This window comes from Solenopsis invicta, chromosome 13, assembly GCF_016802725.1.
Source record: "Solenopsis invicta isolate M01_SB chromosome 13, UNIL_Sinv_3.0, whole genome shotgun sequence".
NCBI classification, from domain to species: domain Eukaryota; kingdom Metazoa; phylum Arthropoda; class Insecta; order Hymenoptera; family Formicidae; genus Solenopsis; species Solenopsis invicta.
In genome coordinates, this window is record NC_052676.1 from 8,066,364 (window position 1) to 8,087,059 (window position 20,696).

At 28.8% G+C, this 20,696-nt stretch overlaps 2 protein-coding genes across 4 annotated transcripts in view; one reads left to right on the forward strand and one right to left on the reverse strand.

Moving 5' to 3' along the window:
- Window positions 1-20,696, reverse strand: part of LOC105203259 — a 227,517-nt gene that overhangs the window by 51,731 nt on the left and 155,090 nt on the right. The window lies entirely within an intron of this gene.
- Window positions 922-5,256, forward strand: LOC105203257. Its single transcript, XM_011172033.3, has 4 exons — window positions 922-2,464; window positions 2,885-3,044; window positions 3,109-3,252; window positions 4,338-5,256. The coding sequence occupies exons 1-4, from the start codon at window positions 2,311-2,313 to the stop codon at window positions 4,615-4,617; spliced, it is 738 nt and encodes a 245-aa protein (XP_011170335.1). The 5' UTR covers window positions 922-2,310; the 3' UTR covers window positions 4,618-5,256.

Sequence of the window (20,696 nt, forward strand, 5' to 3'; positions counted from 1 at the left end):
ATTAAAATTAAAATTATTAAAATTAAAATTAATATTTAATACATTGTAAGGCATGAGTTATTATTCAATATTTATAGTGGAAAGAAATGGAAACAAGATTACTTGTTTTATATTTTTTTTATATTGATCATAAGAATTATAATAATAATAATGATAATTAATCACAGTTTATAAAAATTAGAATTTATACGTTTTGCAATAATATTTATATTATTAAACATTATTTGTGTCATAATATTATGTTTGATATTTTCCTATTTCCAGATATGTCTCTGATTTCATTTTTCAAGTACATTTCATAATACTTTTTACCTATTGAAATAATTATACTTTTTGAAATAAACATTAGAACGTTTTATTCAATTTTTTTAAACATTAAACATATTTTTTATATTTTTTTTCTCTTATCATGATACTTTGTTTCGCGATATTTTTTTTCAAGTAAAAACTTGATTTTTAGAATAAAAAAAGAATGATTTTCGTTTTTTTTACAAAACTTATTTATATTTTTAGACATAACTTTTAACAATATTATTTAAAATATTTTTTCTTGCAAATTTTGATATACAGTTCAAATTAAAATAATTTGTAAATTTTGTAATTTCATATTTATTTAACGTCTCTATATGTTTATAATAATAATTCTTATTTATTAAAAAAAAATTTTAATGAAAAATTTGTTTGAAAGCTTTTTAACTAAATACTAAGATTAAAACATTTTTATTTTCAACATTATACAAGCAAGAAATAAGAAGTTTTTGATAGAAAGTGTTAAAATCTAAGATTTTTAAGCTTCGAAATTATTAAAAATTAATATTAAATTAATATTAAAAATTTGATTTTTTTAATATTTAGTGAATCGTGCAATCTGTGAGTTATCATGTTGACTGGAGACAGTGGAGACTGCTTTGTTTTAGCTCATGAATCTTTTTGTCATAAACATTTCAGATACATAAGATGTTAGAGATTAGATTGCGGTTTAAAATGTTTAAATGTGGAGTGCGGTACTGGGTGATACGCGTTCGAAGATAAGACAACTCTGAACCGCAAGCCGTGATTTGACTTGAGACGATTACTCATTGACGATTACATCTAAGAATTGTCTACCTCTAGTTTCTGCTTTCAGGAATCTGTTTGTTTTTGGCATACACGTACTATTGTTTTTATCTTCAATTTAGATGCGTGCCTCGACTAGAGGAGAGATGAGTGCATCGAAACTCGTTGGCTTGTCAACTCGTCAGTTTTGTTAAGACTTTCGGTGAAACCGCACTCGTATTCCGACGCTCTGATCAATTATTTTCTTTCAATTGATTATTGAGACGGAAGAATATCTGTTAATTATTCAAGTGAAAATTAATTCATATTAAATAAAACTTTATTTCTACTGTTAATTTATAATTTATAAAATAGCTAAATTTTATAAAGCTTAACAACAGCATATTTAATAACAGCATTCACGTCACGTGATAAATGTGCTCTCCAAAACAGAGAATCAGTGTATTATCACTGAAAGAGTAAATAGTTATTGACGATTAATTTATAAATTATCATTGTAAATAAAAAAAAGATTTCACTGAAAGAATTAATAATATTGGTGAGCGATGTAAAACGGAAGCATAAGGTGCATGTGTTTATACTGAAGATCAGTGAAATACTCATTAATTCTCAGTAAAATTCTTTTTTGTTTCTATCAGTAATATTTTCACTGGTTCATTGAGCGCAAAGAGTTTACAAGAGCGCAAAGAATTACAAGTGTATGTAGTTTACACAAGTGCGTACAGTTTAACTAAGTTTAAGTGCGCACGAGTTTACACGATCATATAAAATTACAATATATTATATTTGGAAGGTAGCATGGGAGATCTATGCAAGTAGAAGTATAAGAATATCTTGAATTACAACGAAATCTCTAATTATTAGCGAACATTATCGTCATGCCTGCGTCGGAAAGTCAACGTGCTTAAGTTTTGGTTAATTTTAGACACTGAATCGGTATCGCGAGGAAGCTGGTGGCGAGGAAACGCGTGTGCAGGAAATACTGTGCGGTGAACAAGTATCACGCGTACGTGTCAATACACATATGTCGGTATCATAATTAGTATTTTTAGCGGGCCATCGCAACAGTTTCGTTTTGTGCCGCGCGATGTCAACACGCAATATTTCAATGTGAGTCAATTAACATCGTGGAATACGTTATAAAAATTTTCAAGCGTCGCACCTGCAACTGAACGTTTGGAGCTTAATGTTTCGGGCTTAGCGTTAATTTACAATTTACGTTATTGTTACGTAAATTGCATTAATTATTTTGAAATGATGGGGATTAGAGCAATTAGTTTGTTCGCATTTTGCGTGCTCGCCCTGTTGGATAATAACGGTGTAACAGAGGGTCACAGTGTGAAAGATTATTTACGGGGTTTTCTCGCGCTGAAACAAATAACAAATCTTCGACATGGAATTCTCCCAGGTAATTTTTGTTAATTACTTATTAAATACGGATGTAATTGCTCAAAACATTTAAATTTTATAGCATTTATAATAATCAAATACTTTTCTTTCGTTGTTTACTTAAACAGCATATGCATGTATTATAAATATATTCTTTGGTATTAAAATACACTTAAATGTTTAAAAAATGATGCTAACTTAATTTTTCTTAATTGTAAAACGTAAGTACACATTAATATTCTGCAATATTAATATCTGTCGTACAAACAATGTATCTTAAAATTCGTATCTCATTCATATTTTACAAAATATTTTTTGACGACTAATTATAAATTGTTAACTTAAAACTTATTTATTTTAAATTTGTTTAGCAACTTTAAAATAAATAAGTTTAACTTATTATCGCAAGTTATGTGATGTCTTCGCTTATAATATTTAGGCACTCTTTGGTGTGGCCGGGGAAATATTGCCCGCGAGGATTCCGAATTGGGCACATATACAGAGATGGACAAGTGTTGCAGAACTCACGATCGCTGCGAAGACTACATAAGACCGAAGGCTACGAGATACGGGCTGTACAACAAATACATTTGCAGGAGGTACTGTGATACGACAATTACGTTAATTGTACGCGAGTGTATTTACTTTTTTGACTTTTTGCAGTTCGTTGTGCGAGTGCGAGTTGCAATTTTACAACTGTTTGAAGCAAATACGCGGATTCTACGCATATTCCGTAAGAAATATATACTTTAGACAATGCAAACAGTGTTTCCGCACTTTCTACGATGCTGAGGAGTGCGTGAAAGAGTAAGTATAGGGATCCAAGTGACAATAAAATACATTAAAGTATCGAATACTGGCGAGGCAACGAGTTTTATATTTTAGTACTGGCTCAGTACAGGACTAGTGGCGCGCATTAAAATAATATTATGATACTAATCCAGTCCTGTACTGATCTTAGTATTTGAATTGCAAAATACGAAACACTTACAATTTTTATTTGAAATATAAAACATAGGTTGTGTTTTGTATTTCAAATCAAAAGATTGTTAGTATATTGTATTTTATAATTCAAATACTAAGATTACAAATATTTTGAAATACTCTTTGCTCAACCCTGAATATCACACAGGTGTATTATAAATAATGCAACAGCGTAAGGCTCGACACCTTCTCCTTCGTGTTAGAGTGAGCTCTCAGCGTCTTCATATTAGAGAAGCGTTGCAATATTGAGAAAACAGTATCGATTTTTGGTACAATATTATTGCTGTTACAGTGTTAAGAATCAGTATTAAGATTTGGTATTATACTGTTGCAAAATCAGTATCGATTCTTCTTATAATTATGAAACAGAGAGAAAGTGAAAAAGAAGACAGAAAGAGACATCCGTATTATAATGGTATTGTATTTCAAGTCTTGGCCAATTATTATAATTTAAGTATTTTTTATAGTACTCTACCAGTATTATACTAACATTAGTATCTAGTTTCTAGTTGTATAGTGCATTTAATACTAAAAATTGGTACTGGACCAATATCTCACCGGTATTCAATCAATTCCTACTTGAAATAATATGCGAGTTATTTTTTTTAGTTATATTATTGTTTTTATTTATTATTTAAATAATAAGTCGTCTCATCAAACTTGTTTTTAAATATTAAAATATTCAAAATTTATTGTACATTTTGTACGTTTTGAGTAATTGTTAGATTAAAATGTTGACTTTGAGAATCTTCATGCACGCTTTATTAAAATTCCATGGACGAAATTCATTATATTCGCTTAATTGTTATCAATCAATTAATTTTATAAGTGAAAATTGAGCAGAAATTGTTTGCTGTACGCCGATCGGTTTTCCATCAGTCATCAATTAATTGTATCATTGATTATAGGGGTCTTAATATAATCGACGAGATGGACCGTAAGGATCGTCGTGTTTTCTGCGCGAAGTTTGACCGAATTCCAAAATGGGGCCAACACAACATTACAACGCCGGAATTGATCTCCGCTACCAAACTTTCAACTTGGGACGATGATGAATCTATACAACTTGTTTCGCGCTTCTATTCCGGGGAAGACGGAAAGTATTTTAACGACAACGGGAATGAGGACTACGAAGAAAACGGCAACGCTTCCTACGAAAGTTACAAATCAATCGAGGACAATAATTAATGTACTTTAATTCTATGGTATACGTTTACATTTATCGACATTGTTGAAAACGAGTTATGATTTCTTGGAGAATGTTTTCTTCTCAAGTTCCAACGACTTTAACTCAGGAGTGCTACTATTGAATTTTCATTTAATTGCTAATTTAAGTTTAATAAAGCTTTCAAAATATATGTATGATAGCTTGAAATAATATTTATTGAGATTTTGTATACATTAAAATTATATTGATTTAGTTTATTTAAATATCTTGCCCCCTATGAAATAGAAAAAGAAATAAGAAACATTCTTAATTTTGTGAGAAAATTTTTACGCATAGTAATTGTATTAATGTAGAAAAAATATTAGTAGCACTCCAAGGTACAAGTGTTAGAGAAGATAGGATTAAATATCTATTCAGACCAATTATATGAAAATCAACGTACATATTTGGAACAAACCTATAATTTCGTATATTTTTTATTTTACAAAAGCTGATCCGACGGTTAATTAAATAGTCTTCATATTACGTATCGAGCGTTGTTCAGTTAAAAGCATTTCGAAATTTTCATGCCCTGAGAATATAGAATAACGTTTTAGAATAATGCTTCATTATTTCCTGACAATCTGAACATATTTTATGTATAAATGCTTCTGATTCAATTTTATGGTATTAAAATTAATTTTAAAATATCGTATTTAAATTGTAAATTGCATGATATTATTATTTATAACAGCTTAATTAATTTATAAATTCATTTTTTCTACGTTTCTATAAAAAAGAAATATGGAATTGCGAAAAAAATGTTATAAATAAGATTATTACAATAATTATTTTTTCTTTTAAGTTTTATTCTACTATTTTAACTTTGGAGTGTTATTGTTAAATTTGATAAACAACAATAACAATAATAATTTTTTTAAAACTATTTTTTTAATTATTTATGTCTTAAGGCAAAGAATATGTAAACAAATTATAAAACTAAAAAAATATTTTTATTTTGTTCTATTTACGCGTACTTGTATCGGCATTATTATCTTCGAAATAATAAATAATGCAGAAAATTTAAGCAGAAAAACAATAATTTATTATTTAAAAACATTTTCTTCGTGACATTCATAAATATAATTTTAAAGTATCTGACGTGGAAAGAACTGTAAAAGTGGTTTACAGTTATTTAAAAATAGTAATAAGCATTAGTCGTTATTATATTTTCACTAGGATGATGCTATATTTAAAGAAAACTGTGTAATTCATAAATACTTTATAACAAAAATAACACATTAAAATTTTATTTTTGTTTTAATTTTAAACGTTTTTCAAATTATGTTTTTTTTTTGTAAATATAGAAAGTTATATTTTAAGTTTAAAGAAAATTATAAAAAATGGAAAAATCGGAAATATTAATATTAATTAACTTAGTCAACTTACTCAAGTAATCAACTTATTCTCAAAATCTGATTAAATTCCTATATTTTGTGGAAAAAGAATCTTCTTGACTAGAAAATCTTCTCGAAGAAATGATTAGTCCGACAAAGAACCGACAATGATAATTAAAATACTTTTAAAATATATCTAAACACAGATATAGATACATGTGAAAAAATATATCTAAATATAAATACTGATACACAAATTAAAATGTATATAAATACATGTACTTAGAAACCTTAAAAGTATCTCAGAGGCACATCAGATACTTCAAAATTACATTTTATTGTAATAATCGTAATTTGCACAAAAAATATTAAATAAATGTTCATTAATGTGACATGTAATAATTTAATCCGCAATGAGCTAACTAAAAGTACAGAATACGAAACGTGATTAAGTCAGTGACAACGTCAATTTGAAACAATACAGACTAGATTATGTAGTCTTAAATTGTCACAGATTATTTAAAAAATTGTAGAAACGTGACGGGCTTATGACAAACTTTTATAAATGTGAATTATAAATAAAATTTGCACACAACTGTATCTGTAAAATTTAATTATAAAATAATATTAAATAATAATTAATATTATTCATTATTATTATTTTTTAATACAGTGAAAAAGGCAGATATCAAAGAATTTCTCAACCAAATTCTCAATTATGTAATAAGAATAAGAACAAATATTCTTTGTATATCATACGTATTACTGTTCTATCTTCTTTAGCATTCAATACGATACAGTACTGTTTTAACACTCGTGATCCGGCGGTTAATCCGCAAAATACTTTATTCGTTATTAATAATCTAAAATTAGTTTTACAAATTAAAAAATGCTTCAAAGATATCATTTAACATATCTGAAAGTATATCTGAAAAATTGTTCATATTGTATTTTGTTATCTATAATAGATAACAAAATACAATATGTTGTTATCTATAATAGATACAGATAGTATTACAGACTCAGATACACAAGTTGTATCTTTATACATGTGCCTGTGATAATATACGAGTACCTAACACTGAGAACCACAAATCAGTTATCCGTTCTAAATAAATTTTCTACGACACTTGAAACATAACTGGCTCTTAAGCGTCACGCATAATGAAATGACATGATAAAAATTTTCTGATTCATGCAAATTTTTTCGTTTTTAAACACTGAGGCCCGCTGGCTGTCACGTATGCGCTGTACATGTCTAAACGCGGCACTGGCGCAATCGTGCCCCTCGAGTGCGATTCCGAAGTCCGCTCCGAAAATTGCTTCGTCTCGGATAACGGCGGCCGTTCGCTGCGGTGCTACGCGGGAAACGGGGGTGGTGAAAATCCACCGAGAATTTTATCGCGAGGCTGTAGACACGCGGGCGAATGAGCGAAGCTATTTCCATTCTGCGATTTCTCCCTCCCTCTCCTTCCTACCTTCTTTCTCTCTTCTATTACCTTTTGCAGCTTGGGAGTTGTACTACCTACGGCCTCTTGCGCGCCCCTTTTTCACCCCTCGCCTCTTGCACGAAAAGAATGTTCAATTATGCAAAAATACGCGCGAAAGTTTTGCCGGAGGCGCTCGTTCCGCGAACAGTGTTTTTGAATTAATATCGGGTGAAACGGGAGTGGAAAGAAGTGGCTAATGTGAATCAACAGTCAACGCGTTGTTGAGGACTATCTCTTGTCTTTAGATTTACCTATTTATTACGCACATTATTGCTGTGCATTTATTTGCGCAGGTTTATCTCGCATATTTTACAAATGAAATTTAAACCAAAAAAATAACACTACTGACTCTCCATTTTGGTATCAGATACAATCATTTTCACTATATATAATTTATATTGCTTTATACTTTTCTGACCACAAATTATTGCGTATATATATCTGGATCCATTACTTACATAATTATTATTTAACGATAAAAAACATTATCAACATCATATAGTTTGCGTGACATTTATTATAGATTTTCAGTATTTGCAGCTTTTTTTCAGATTTGCAGCTTTTATGCAGAAGGTTTATGGGTACGTATATACACATTTACGCATATTCTGCAATATTTTCTTTTTATTTTGAATAAAGATATAATTTTATAACAAAATACTGTGTTTTCAGAAACAACTTTTTAAAATTTTGTTTTTATGGTGGACCAATATTATCATTCCCGTTCCTTTTTAATTCATTATGCACTTCTGTTACATTTTTATAAATGACATTATTATAATAATAAATATATCACAACTTTGAGTTTAGAATCTACTAGAAGAATAGTTTGATGAATATAATTGTTTAATTTTTTATTTAAAATGTTGATTATTAACAGAGTTATCGTAGTTATTATACTTTCTGCTATAACTTTCATTAAATATCTATTTTTGTAAAATGCAGAGATTATACACACACAACCTCTTAAAAATTTCAGTTTTACGCTAGAAATTTTCTTACGTACGTCTCAAAAAAGTTATGGTAAACCATAGATAAGTTTTCAGAAACATATTTTAAAAAGGAAAGTTAGTTTAGTCCTTGCGATATTTTGTTTCTAAAATTTATATAAAAAGGAAATTGATATATTTTGTAACATCCTTTTTACTTTGAAGCGTTGTAGCTTCAAACAAAGCTGATGAAACATTATCCGACAAAAATTAATATGCCATTATTTTAAAGTAGGCATTTTAAGTTTCAAAATGCTTTTTTTAAGATTTAGAAAGATAACGATATCTCGCAATGATAGCAAACTTTCTTGCGGAAAAACTCATTTCTTATAAAGTGTTTTTTTCACTTTGACACTAAAGAGGTTACGGAGAAAAGAAAAGCAAGAAAAAAAATGTAACATTTGTAATGTAAATAATTCGCATATATTTTTTTAAATAAAAAGATTTTGCAAATTAAATTTGTAAAAAGAACCTCAAGCGTACTGTTGAGCGGTAATGTGATTCTTTAATATTTTATCAAGCTACTATTAGCGACCATTACAGCTTTGATTTTAATAATAATGTTATGTTAATGTTTAAATTAAAATTTATTATGACAAATAAGCAAATAAAACAAAATTTCTGTAATGTAGGAGCAAAAAGCACTTGCGCTTTCCTTGCTGTCGCCTCTGTTAACAGGTTCATACTTTACCGTTTTTAATGTTAACGACGTTGTAAATGACAAATGAATGATGCGTTAAAACAAACGCGTCCATTTTATAGGCAACTATTTTCTTTGCATATTTCAATCAATGTGATAAACAGGTCGTAATATAATATAAATCTGATCCTTAGAAGTCAACAAATCGTAATATATGACGCGTCTGATAAATGCGACAAACTGTAGGCGTGTATTTACAAGAGAGAAGTAATAAAGAACAAAATTTTACGTCTTTTGCGTTCGATTTATCAATTACAGGTTGTCCGAGCTTTATCGAGCCGACCCAGAACCCAAGTTCTCCGAAGACCGATCCTCAATTTTATTCGTGACGGCTTTATTTGAGACATTTTGCGAGGTACTCGTACGGGCAAGCTTCTTTCATTAAAGGACACGCTTTTTATCTTCCTCGTCGCTATTAAATGGCCTTTGGAAATTCCGCCGCGACTGGAAGCTCGCTCGTTTGAAACCTCCCTTAAGCACTTCATATTATGAAGTCCTCTTGAAGAAAATGGCAATTGCTAATGTAAAAAATGTACACGAAACTCCTCTCTCTCTTTCCTTCTCTGTTCTCCGCGATTTACGGACTAAGCGGAAAACATGAAAGTGCCTAATATTTTGCACGATCTTCTCTGTAGTTTGCACAGGATTTCTTATTGAAGTTTTATTAACGTGAATTGAAATAGCGATGCTGACAGAATTTTAATTGGATTCTTCTGAAAGGTTTTCTTCTCGAGTCTCTTAATTCCTATCGAAGGACGCACAATCTTGGCGTAAGATTACATCGTGATCCGACAAATTGACACAATCGGCGCGCAGACGATAATTCTTCGTGAAAAAAAGAATTGAAAATATAGAACAAATTGTTTTTATCGATCGACAAAATTAACTGACATAAACTAAACCTTGTTTTCCAAATAAGGATTTTAGATACGATTTAATATTCGATAATAATTTATATATCGATCACAACGAACAGAATATTACGCTTGAATCTATTTCCTGAAGGGTTAAATATTTTGGCAACAATATTTGGCAACAGTATTTGGTTGGCTCATGGCCGCGGTGCTTATTTTTACGGCGTACAGCGCGCCGTACTCCGGATAAACAATCATATGTTGTCAACCGCAGTTTACAGGCTCCAGGCGGTAGGCAGCTTGGAACTCGCTCCAGGTTGTCACATTATTATTTCACAAAACACGATCACTTCTTGCGAATAATTAGCATCGCACAATAAACAGCGACGTGCAGCGTACTGGATATTCCTATAATAATTGTTATATACGAATACTTATTGAAGATCGAGCAAAAGATTCGAAATTTCGATTACTTCGAAATTACCGTCTCGCATCTAGCAGTTTTTAGTAGAGAAAAGTCACCAATACTGGTATAGGATAAATTGGGGTATTATGGCCATACGGAAAAGACGGACATAGTCTGTAATTTCTCTAATAATTGCTAAATAGTGCATTTTTGTAGTCATTCTGTAAGATAATCAATATTTACAGTAATTTATATGCGTACACTATTCGAAATAATCTTATTCTGAATATTATATAATACTTTATACTTTTGACTACCTGCAAAGTTTTGCATGTAGTCCTCTAAAAGCTGCTACAACGTGGAATAAATTACAGTTAAACTATCATAATCAACGTTATGTGTATAATAAAGGAACACAAATTGTAACGTGACTTGTAATTCGTACTTTTAAATTTTTACTATTTATTTAAATACAGTATGATTATGTTTTCCTTACAATTTGGGCAAGACGATTCACTTTGTTTTTTCATAGATTGTTTTTCTTTAAACTGAAATCTGTTTCGTTTCCTTACTTTAAAAGAATCATAATTGTTATTTTATTATTGTAATATCAGATTTTTATTTTTATGTTACTATTGCAATATTATAATTTTAATTAAGTTATATATAATTCTATACATATATTTAAGATATATACGTGTTTATAGACTATTATAAATATATAAAATTATAAGTTTTATTTGCATCATTTTAGAAAATGTTACATTTATTATTAACATATAACTGCCAACTCTCCCATAATACCATGGCCAAATGTTCCTTAAAAGTTTGACATGGTACCCAATACATATGTTATAATATTTTGATAATATTAAATTTCTAATAAATATTTTCACTTTAAATTCAATAGTGTTATTAACTTTAAGCTTCAGTAAAATGATATATCAAACATTACTAAAGTGTAACAAAAATAAAAATGTATTTTTTGCATTTTAAGAAACTATGGCCATCTTACCCGAGTTTACTCCACCATCTTGTTTTTGGATAAAATTTCTTAAACAAAAGCTACAGATAAAACTTTAAGAAAATGAATACAAACTAAGAAGTATCTTCTATCAGATAGTATTGCAGTTTTTAAAATAATTATTGTTTCGCATTTTGTAATAATTATTGTTCTCGTAACATAAAAAAGTATCTAAAAAATTGAGCTTCAGAACTGGCACAGTAGGCAATAATAGCAGAATTCAGATACGATCCCGTAAGATAGGAGCTAACTTCAAAATAAATTGGTAATTTAAGTAATAAAATACATTTTTATGTATTAAATAATAAAATTTATAAAATTTAAAGCCTGGCATTAAACCCCAGTTTGTACAATATTGTGATTTTCCTCTGAGAAAATATTTAATTATGATAGAATTGAAGTATTCAAAACGTGAACTTAATTCCAAAGGGATAACCGGGAATAAACAAATCAGTGCAACGCCGTTCTTTGGAGGACGGAAAATCTCCGAACGATAACAACAACAATAAGCAAGTTTTAAAAATGTAAGATCCTTCAGAGTGGCAGTTGAAAGAAGGGAGCTTATAATAAAAATTGCAGCCGGGAAAACATCACAATCACATAGGACAACTCCAAGAGGCCAATGCTTGACTCGCGCTATAATGTCATCGAAGGAAAACAATAATAAGCGTACAGAAAGGACGGTTTTGCTGAAGTAATATAGATAGATCTGAAAATAATTATATTGGATCAAAATAATTATATTGGACGCTCAGAGTGGTTGCTAGAATGTCAAAACTTTTGTAGAATTGTTATGCTTGAGCGTTCTACCTACATAATTATTTTGATAGTTCAATTTAGGTGTTTTCAAATCTATATCTATTGTAACATCTTTAAATGCCTCAGCAAATTCGTTCTTTCCGTGCGTGAATAAACAGCCTATGAATAATTGACTCGAGTGACTAACGATTTATAAACAAGGCGATGACTATTTATAGATATGTATCTCGCGCGATTTATTCGAGATAAAAATCGAAGTAACGGAAAATGAGAATTATAAATTATTGCTTCGTAATATGTACAGGCAATTAATTATTGCTTGTATATTCAGTTTCTCGATTGGAATTTTTCGCCACGTTAAGTTTCCATGAAAATTTTCAAACTGATGGCGCAAAGTAACACATGAATCGTCGAATCGAATAGTTTAAATAATATTAAGACATTGTATCCATTATTTGTTGATAACTAAGTTGGAATGAATTGAACAAACATACTTGACACTATTTACTTTATGAAATGGTAGAAATAAAAAAAAAGTAAATTATTTAGGTGCTTATTTTTTGGTATTGATGTTCCTTTGAGCCTTTTCTTTAACAGGGGAGAATTGCTGAATGCGTAACGGTCACCTAAATCGTGTTTTTCATCAATATTTTATATTTTTATTTAATATGAGCAACATTTAGTGACGCAAGTATAAAATAAATAAAAAATAAATAATATTGATAAAATTTAACAGGTTACTTGTCGTTTTGTGCGTGTTTAACAAATTCAGGTATAACCAATGTTATAACTAAATTTTGAACTAGATTTTATTTTATAACTGATAGTCATATAATTGTGTAATTTTATATTGAATTTGTTTACTTTCATAAAAGAAGATTTATTGTAAAATATCTTACATTCATTGTAAATGGATAATTTATAATTATTATATAAAGCGATAGTTTTATAAAATATCAAGTTTTTTAAATATTATTACTACAAATAATACAATAAATTATATTAATTTAAGACTGAAAAGTAAAAACAGTAAAATTAATAATTTAAATGTATATAAAAATGTCAGTTGTGAAAATAAATTTAAGCAAATTTTAGTTTCATAATAATTATTTATAATTTATTAAATATTTGATCCTTTTTCAATAAATTATTAATAAATAAGTAAATTAACGATTCCCTATATTTTCAATTTTTATTATTATTTTAATTCATAAATTTGATGCTTTCAAACAGAACGTATCTGGAGCACATATTTATGAAAAAAAAAAAAAAAACAAAGAAAATGTTACCGAAAATTACTATTAATTTTATAACAAGGTGGTTTTTCCAAAATTTTTTCAATCAATCCTAGTACTATAATAAAGTATTTCAAGTATTACAATGAAAGTAAAGAGAAGAAAATTGATTCAAAGAAAGACAAGTAAATTTTCAAGCGTTTCAAAATTTTTGCATTAATAGTCTTCAAAATGAGAAAATAAATCTAAGTGACATAATATTTAATTTAATTATTATTAATAAAAAAATGTGTTATAGTTTATTGTATACTATTATTAATATTACGTTAATCTTCTAAAATAATTTATATGCATAGTTTATTATTCTATTTGTATTATTTATTTAAATTAAAAAAACAAGAAAAAAGCTTTATTTTATTTATAAAAAATTATTAAGAAAATTGTTTTCCAAAAATGATAATTACTTTATAAAGAATTTACTTAAAATGAGTAAAATTTAATGTGAGAAATGTTTTCTTAAATATTGATTATTTGGATACCGAGAACTAAAACACATTTTTTTGTTATAAATCAACATAGTATTCAATGTTTACAATTCCGCTGCTATACACTTTAATATCAGTGAGTGACAAATTAACTTTTATTTTATATTAAGGTAACGGATCTGTGAATACATGTTGCAGATATATTGTATACAAAGTGGGTGCAATAACACGTGTTAAACCAAACAGATATAATATTAGAAAAATAGTCTCTCATGGATGCAATACTTTGAATAGGCTAAAATAAATTAGAACAAAGTTTATAATAAATGATATTTAATACAATGATCAATTTACTGTGCATATAAAGATATATTTATACGCATACATGAAGCGCATACATGAATACTACCCCGGGTGAATTATAAAGATGTATAGAATTAACGTAATAATAAAAAAAAGAATGTTATGAATGGTAGACATTAAGAATTAGCCAGACATTAAGAATTAACCATAAAATATGTAACAACGTTGAAGTCGTCTAGTATTCAAAAAAAAATCAGTATCAAACCAACAATTATTGTATCATATATAAGCAGCACTCATAAAAATATTTCAACAGCTCTCGAGAATGATTAGTTTAAGTAGAATTTATTTGGCTCAATGAGTATGATTCCGTTTTTAGGTTGCAATAGGAACTATTCCGGAAAAAATGAGTGATTAAAGCTGGTTGCATACAAATATATCCAAATAGTAGTAAAGAGTAGTAACTTATGAGTATTTTTGAGTTTTGCGTATAAATTTGAGATGTAAAAAGGTATATTCAGCTACGAGTACAAAATACCAAATACTCGATTACCTCTCACATTATACATTTTAAAATCGCACGATTCAATAAAGATTATAATTATAATTATTATTATATAATAAAAAAACATCGCACTAGACGTTTTTGATGTAAATTTCTCACAAATACTTAAATATTATGTCGTGCCACTTACCTATGAATTAGTGGAAGATAAGTACTAAACTATATTTAATGTTAGCGGAATCCGTGGGTACCTTACTTGATCGCATTCTTGTGAATAAAAAAAGGACGTATTAACATATTATCAGTCATCAACGGAAAAACGCATACGTTAATATATATATTAAAAACGGGCAATCTACGCAAAAATACTCGTGCCTATTTGTCATATTTCTTTTCGCAATAGATTGCGCAAACTTAAAAATGCAAGAAATAGACCTAAAAACGGGTTAACAACGCCGCAGCCATTTTCAAGGCTTAGTACAACAAAATTTCCAGAAACGTGAAACAAAAAGATAAAAATTGTTTTGTACAGACAATAAGTCTTGAATTGGTGTAATTATTCGTGCTAAAGTAACTGCGTTTGATTCTCAAGGTTTAATTTGTCAATATTTTATTAATTATTTTATGTAAAAGAGTTAAACATTTTAACTTTTGTTAAAGAAAGAAAACTTGCTTATATAAAGAAATGTCGTATAGTTCAAAAAATACATTTATCTCTATTTAATAATAAATTTTACATCAAAGTTAAGAAAAAGAGTATACAGGGTGTTCATTAATGATTGTTTACCACGTTTTACCATAAAAGCACATTTGTTATTTTTAATATAATAATATGTTAGAAATACATATCCGTACAAAAAGTCAATACTTCTACATCTATTTTTTGGTAATTATTTACTATAGGGGACCGAGCTCTAATCATATTGACCTTGACATATGTTATAAAGACAAGGATACTGAACAACTTTTCCTTATTAATTAATTGACACTCTCGTACAGTTTTCGAGATATACTTAAAGAAAGAAAAAAACAGTTTTTTCTTAATTATTTCAGAAAATATTCAATTTTCTTCCAAAATTTTCAAATTACTTAGTTTAATTTTTAATATTCATAAAAGTTTATTAAAATATTTAATAAAGTTCTTTTTATTACAGCATAATTAATTTTTAAAAACTTGAAATAAATGTTTAAATTTAAAACGTTTTTAGAATTTAAATATAAATTTTTTCTAGACAGTGAAAACTTTAAAATTTATTCTCAAAATAGTAATCCTAGTGGATAGAACATTGCATTTCAAAGAAATTTCTCTAATTTATTAATAACTATCAGTAAAGTATAAAATATGTTAAATTTTACAATCTGTTTGATAATTTTTATTATGTGGTTTATAATATTAATCTTTCTCTTTGTTTCTTTCATATATTTCAAAAATTAATATTATTGATAATTTTTGATAAGATGACAAGAGTTGATTAAAGCTTATCGTCAAACGTGGAGAAACTTGTTACTAATTTTGCGATAAAATATAATAAAAAAATTTTTTTTTTATAGACTCGTTTAGTATAATTATGAATCGAAGAGATCTATCATACGCATGTTACTAAAAAGTCTGAAGTTTTTTATTTGATTAATATTCTTGCTCCGTTCCTCAACATGATCGACGCGCGCATCTAACAAATGAGTGTAATTATCTACAGGCGATGACAATTAGCTGCCGGTAGCGCGAGCTTTTCTTGCTATCGATTTCTGGCTAAACGTGGTAAGAATAATGAGTTACCCAAAGTAGAGATACAATAGCGGTCAGAGTGAATAGAAATTACACAAGATAGAGACAGAACTTTCTTGCGTATTTGTACAATCGAATGTGCGCATAAGGGAAAATGGAGACGGAAAGATATTAATTAAGTCGCAATTTAAACTTTTCAGATCTCTCACGTGATTGCGAGTTAGCGATCTTGAAAATCATCAGTGAGATTCGTCACAGATCACATATCGTACCTACGTAACTTGGTAACTTGGCAACGTAACAGGGATTTGCATAAGCGCGTTTGCACAAGAGATTATTTTAAAGTACTTGAAGTAATTCTCCTGCGGCGTCACATCAGAAATGATTCTAGTAGGAAATTGGCAATTTGACAAACATAAGGTATCTTCACTGAATAAGAGCCTCTAAGTTTATTTTAGAAGCATAGAATTTTTCGAAAATTATATTTAATGAAGTTTTAAAAATAGTTCTAATAATATGGTTTAATAGAATTTCAAAAAATAAAATTAATTAAGTGGAGCTTATTAATCCCATTTTCATCCCACCTTATAATTAATATACCTCATTTATTTACATGTAATATAATTGATTTCACATTTTTAATACATTTTATTAAATTGTATTTCCCGTACTACGATTTTCGACTGTTTTTCGAACACGTCATTAAAATATTATTGGCATTTTTGATCTATAAATATAGGAAAATTGCCGAATGCGTAACATTTATTTCGATTATATTTATTATTTAATACTAATTTATACGTAAATGAACGTTGGAAATTGTAATTTGATGTTTTAGACACTACTACATGTGTTTAACCTTTCAGCAATAACAAATTAATTTATTATAACACTTTTTTCCAATATGTTGTAAAAGATACGTTTTATAGCCTATTTATAGCCAAATATGCTATAAAATGATATTGTTTGACTTCATAAAAAAGATTAAATATTTACTATAATTGTCATTCCTTATGAATAAACATCAAAAAATTATATGTAGGCAAAACAGATTTTTTATTATACTACATTTGAAACACATTTCTTATTATATTATCCATTTTTGTGGACAGATCGAACTATCAGAGATTATTTATTATTTAAAGTCTCTGATTAATTAGGTGTCAACTTGTCATTTGTAATTCACTTCGAAGAATTAACATTTCATCATCTTACTTTTCCATCTTATTTCTTTTCCACTACATATTTAATACTAAATAAATAAATAATTATAATAAAAAGGAAAGGCATGGAAATCAACCTGGTAAACTTTGAATTTATTTTTGCAATTGATATAATTTTATTTATAACCATTAATAATTGACTGTTATTATTTATCAGTCTTGCATTAATTTCATTTATTAAAATAAGTTTTAAGGTAATATGGATTTGAGAAACTTAAAAGGTTTAATAAGAATATTAATTTAATTTTTATAACAATTGCAAATATGTACATACAATGAACGTAAAATTAAACACTAAACATGTTTTAATTTCGTCAATCCAATATTTTACTTATTATAATATTATTTATTATATGTTGCCGGAAAAAGGACGTTAATTTAATTTATATTGGTTATTGCGAAAAGATATCACATGCCTCGGTAGTCAAATTTGTAGGACACCCGAATAAAATTTGGGAGAGGAAACTCAGGAAACTTTGTATAAGGAGTTATTTTTTTGCAATAAAATTTTTTACAGTTTTTCTAGAGAGGTAATATCTTATATATGTTCTATTGCATTAATATTATATATTCCTGCTTCATGACTGTCTTTCAAATCCGACGAATATGCGACGCGCAGTTTGAACAAATTAAAGATTGTAAAAATTAAAAATTATTATTCGGCATTAACATTAAGAAACTTATAAATGACGTAGGCTTTCTAATTTTATGTTACAATAAACATTCCTTTATGAAAATATAAAAATTCTATATAAAATTACACGATTATATTATTACAGTTACATAAAGTTATCAAAAAGTAAGTAACGTCAATTCTGATTTTTTTAAGTATTGTTAGTATAAACAAAAAGCACGAGATGTAACTTGTTAAATTTTAGTCTGTATTACTCATTTACTTCATATTTTTGTCAGTAAATGTCGCTCATATCAAGTAAAAATATAAAATATTAATACTATTCAGGCGAACGGTGTACATTCAGCAACTCTCCCGTACAATTAATAACATGGAGGAAAGAAGAGTCGTAAGAAAATGTTTACTATATTCTGAAAGAATGTTTTCCGCTCGGCTTTCTCGGTAGAAGAAAGTATAGCACGGTCCACGTGACGCCACTTTAACCTCGTATATGCAACGCTATCCTTCATCGACACTGGCGACAAAACCGCGGGTGGTTTTTATTAAAATGTTGAACCCTCCTTCATCTCACCCCAAGCGCCGCTGAAGAAATCAATTCGACTCCGACGACGATATTACCGACCTTTTCTCGTCCCTCTTCGATCCTCCGTCGTCACTCTTGCCCGAAATTTCGATTTCGTTTGAATCACGCGCGCGTGATATCGATTCACCTGCCGGATGAGAAAAAGGAAGATGGGATGCGGAAATTGGGGGCGAGGAAGGGTGAAATATCTCGGAGGTCGAGGCGACGACGTCCTGAAAGGGTTAGAAATGGGAAAGCGTCTCGCGTTCCTTGGCGACGCGTTTAGATCGCGGCGCATCCCGATTTCAACCGTAATCCGCAGGATCCCCGTAACCGCGAGGGCGCAGATAGATCATTTCCATCCCCATTGCAGCACGATGCGCTGTGCATCTTGCCGTGAATAGGCACATCATCTCCCTGAATTGAGTTGTCGGGAAAGTAAAGGCAAGTTGTAAGCTGCCAAATATACGTGTGCATTCCTTTACAATGGATCGTCATAGCAAAACCTACAGGGATGTTTAACATTTAGAACTGAACGCGAACTGAGAGCCACGAGAGAAAATAAACCGTACAAGCCGCACGAGCCAAGGGAGCAAAACACAATTTATTATAATTTCGCGTAGACCTATATAATTTTATTTTTAAGTTTAAACGGGAATTACTGGCCGAGTACCAACTTTAAGTATTAAGAATCTAGATATGTTACTAAATATCAATACTGATGAAAACTAGCAATGGGGAATGACACAGCGATGAACCAAGACTTAAAATACGATAGTATTACGTTACGGGAATTACGGGATTGCAAAAAATCTCGAAACTGTAATAAAAATTGGTATCAATTTTCTATAAGGCAACGATATCATATATCGACAATAAGATATTGATGATTCTTAATACTCGAATTGTAATGAAATACTGTACAAAAAATTGTCACCAATCCTCTATATCGTAACATTAGCAAATAGTGATACTGATTCTTAATGTTATAATGTATTATAATAATATTATATTAAAAATCGATACTGATTATCAATATTCAAACAGTTCTTTTTTTTTGTAGAAACGTTAGGAGCTCGCTTTAGCATGAGGGAGAAAATGTAAGTTTTACGCTGGTGCATTAATTATAATATCGTGTGATGTTTTTTTATGAGAGAGAGAGAGGGAGAGAGTGAGAGAGTTTAGCCGTGCGTCTCTCCGGTAACGGACTCCTGCACTCTGCTTCGTGCTAAGAGATAATCTTTCAATTTCAATATGGATAACGGTATCGAAAATCTGTTGACAGTTAAAAATACTCAGCAAAGTTTAACGTAATGTAACAGAAACAAATTTTGAGCAGGTACATTAAAGAAATATAATGTTAAGAGTGCATTAATTTTCATGCCCTTTACTTTCAGTATTAAATTTAATGTACTTGTGTAATTTAAAAATATATTAAATTTTGTGACATTTTTAACAATGTATACTAATTTACAAGTGATAATAGACATGTTGCTTTTATTAATTTTAATACCGAAAATCTAGCAATACGGGAGGTGACATTAGTCCTTCCTCCCCTCTTTTACATTTTATATATTAACTTTGTTAATAATTTAACGATTAAATTCATCAACGTATTGCAATCATTTGATTATGGACTCAAAGTTATGAAATATTTATTAATTGGGATGTTATTTATAAAAATGTGACAATATTGCGGCGCGTAATAAATAAAAAAGAAATAACAATAGTATCCTTGTTCTGACAATAGTAATAGATTTAAAAAATAATTTTGTTTTAGAAAAAAAACTGTATTATTACAAAATTACATATTTATTTTAAAAAAAAT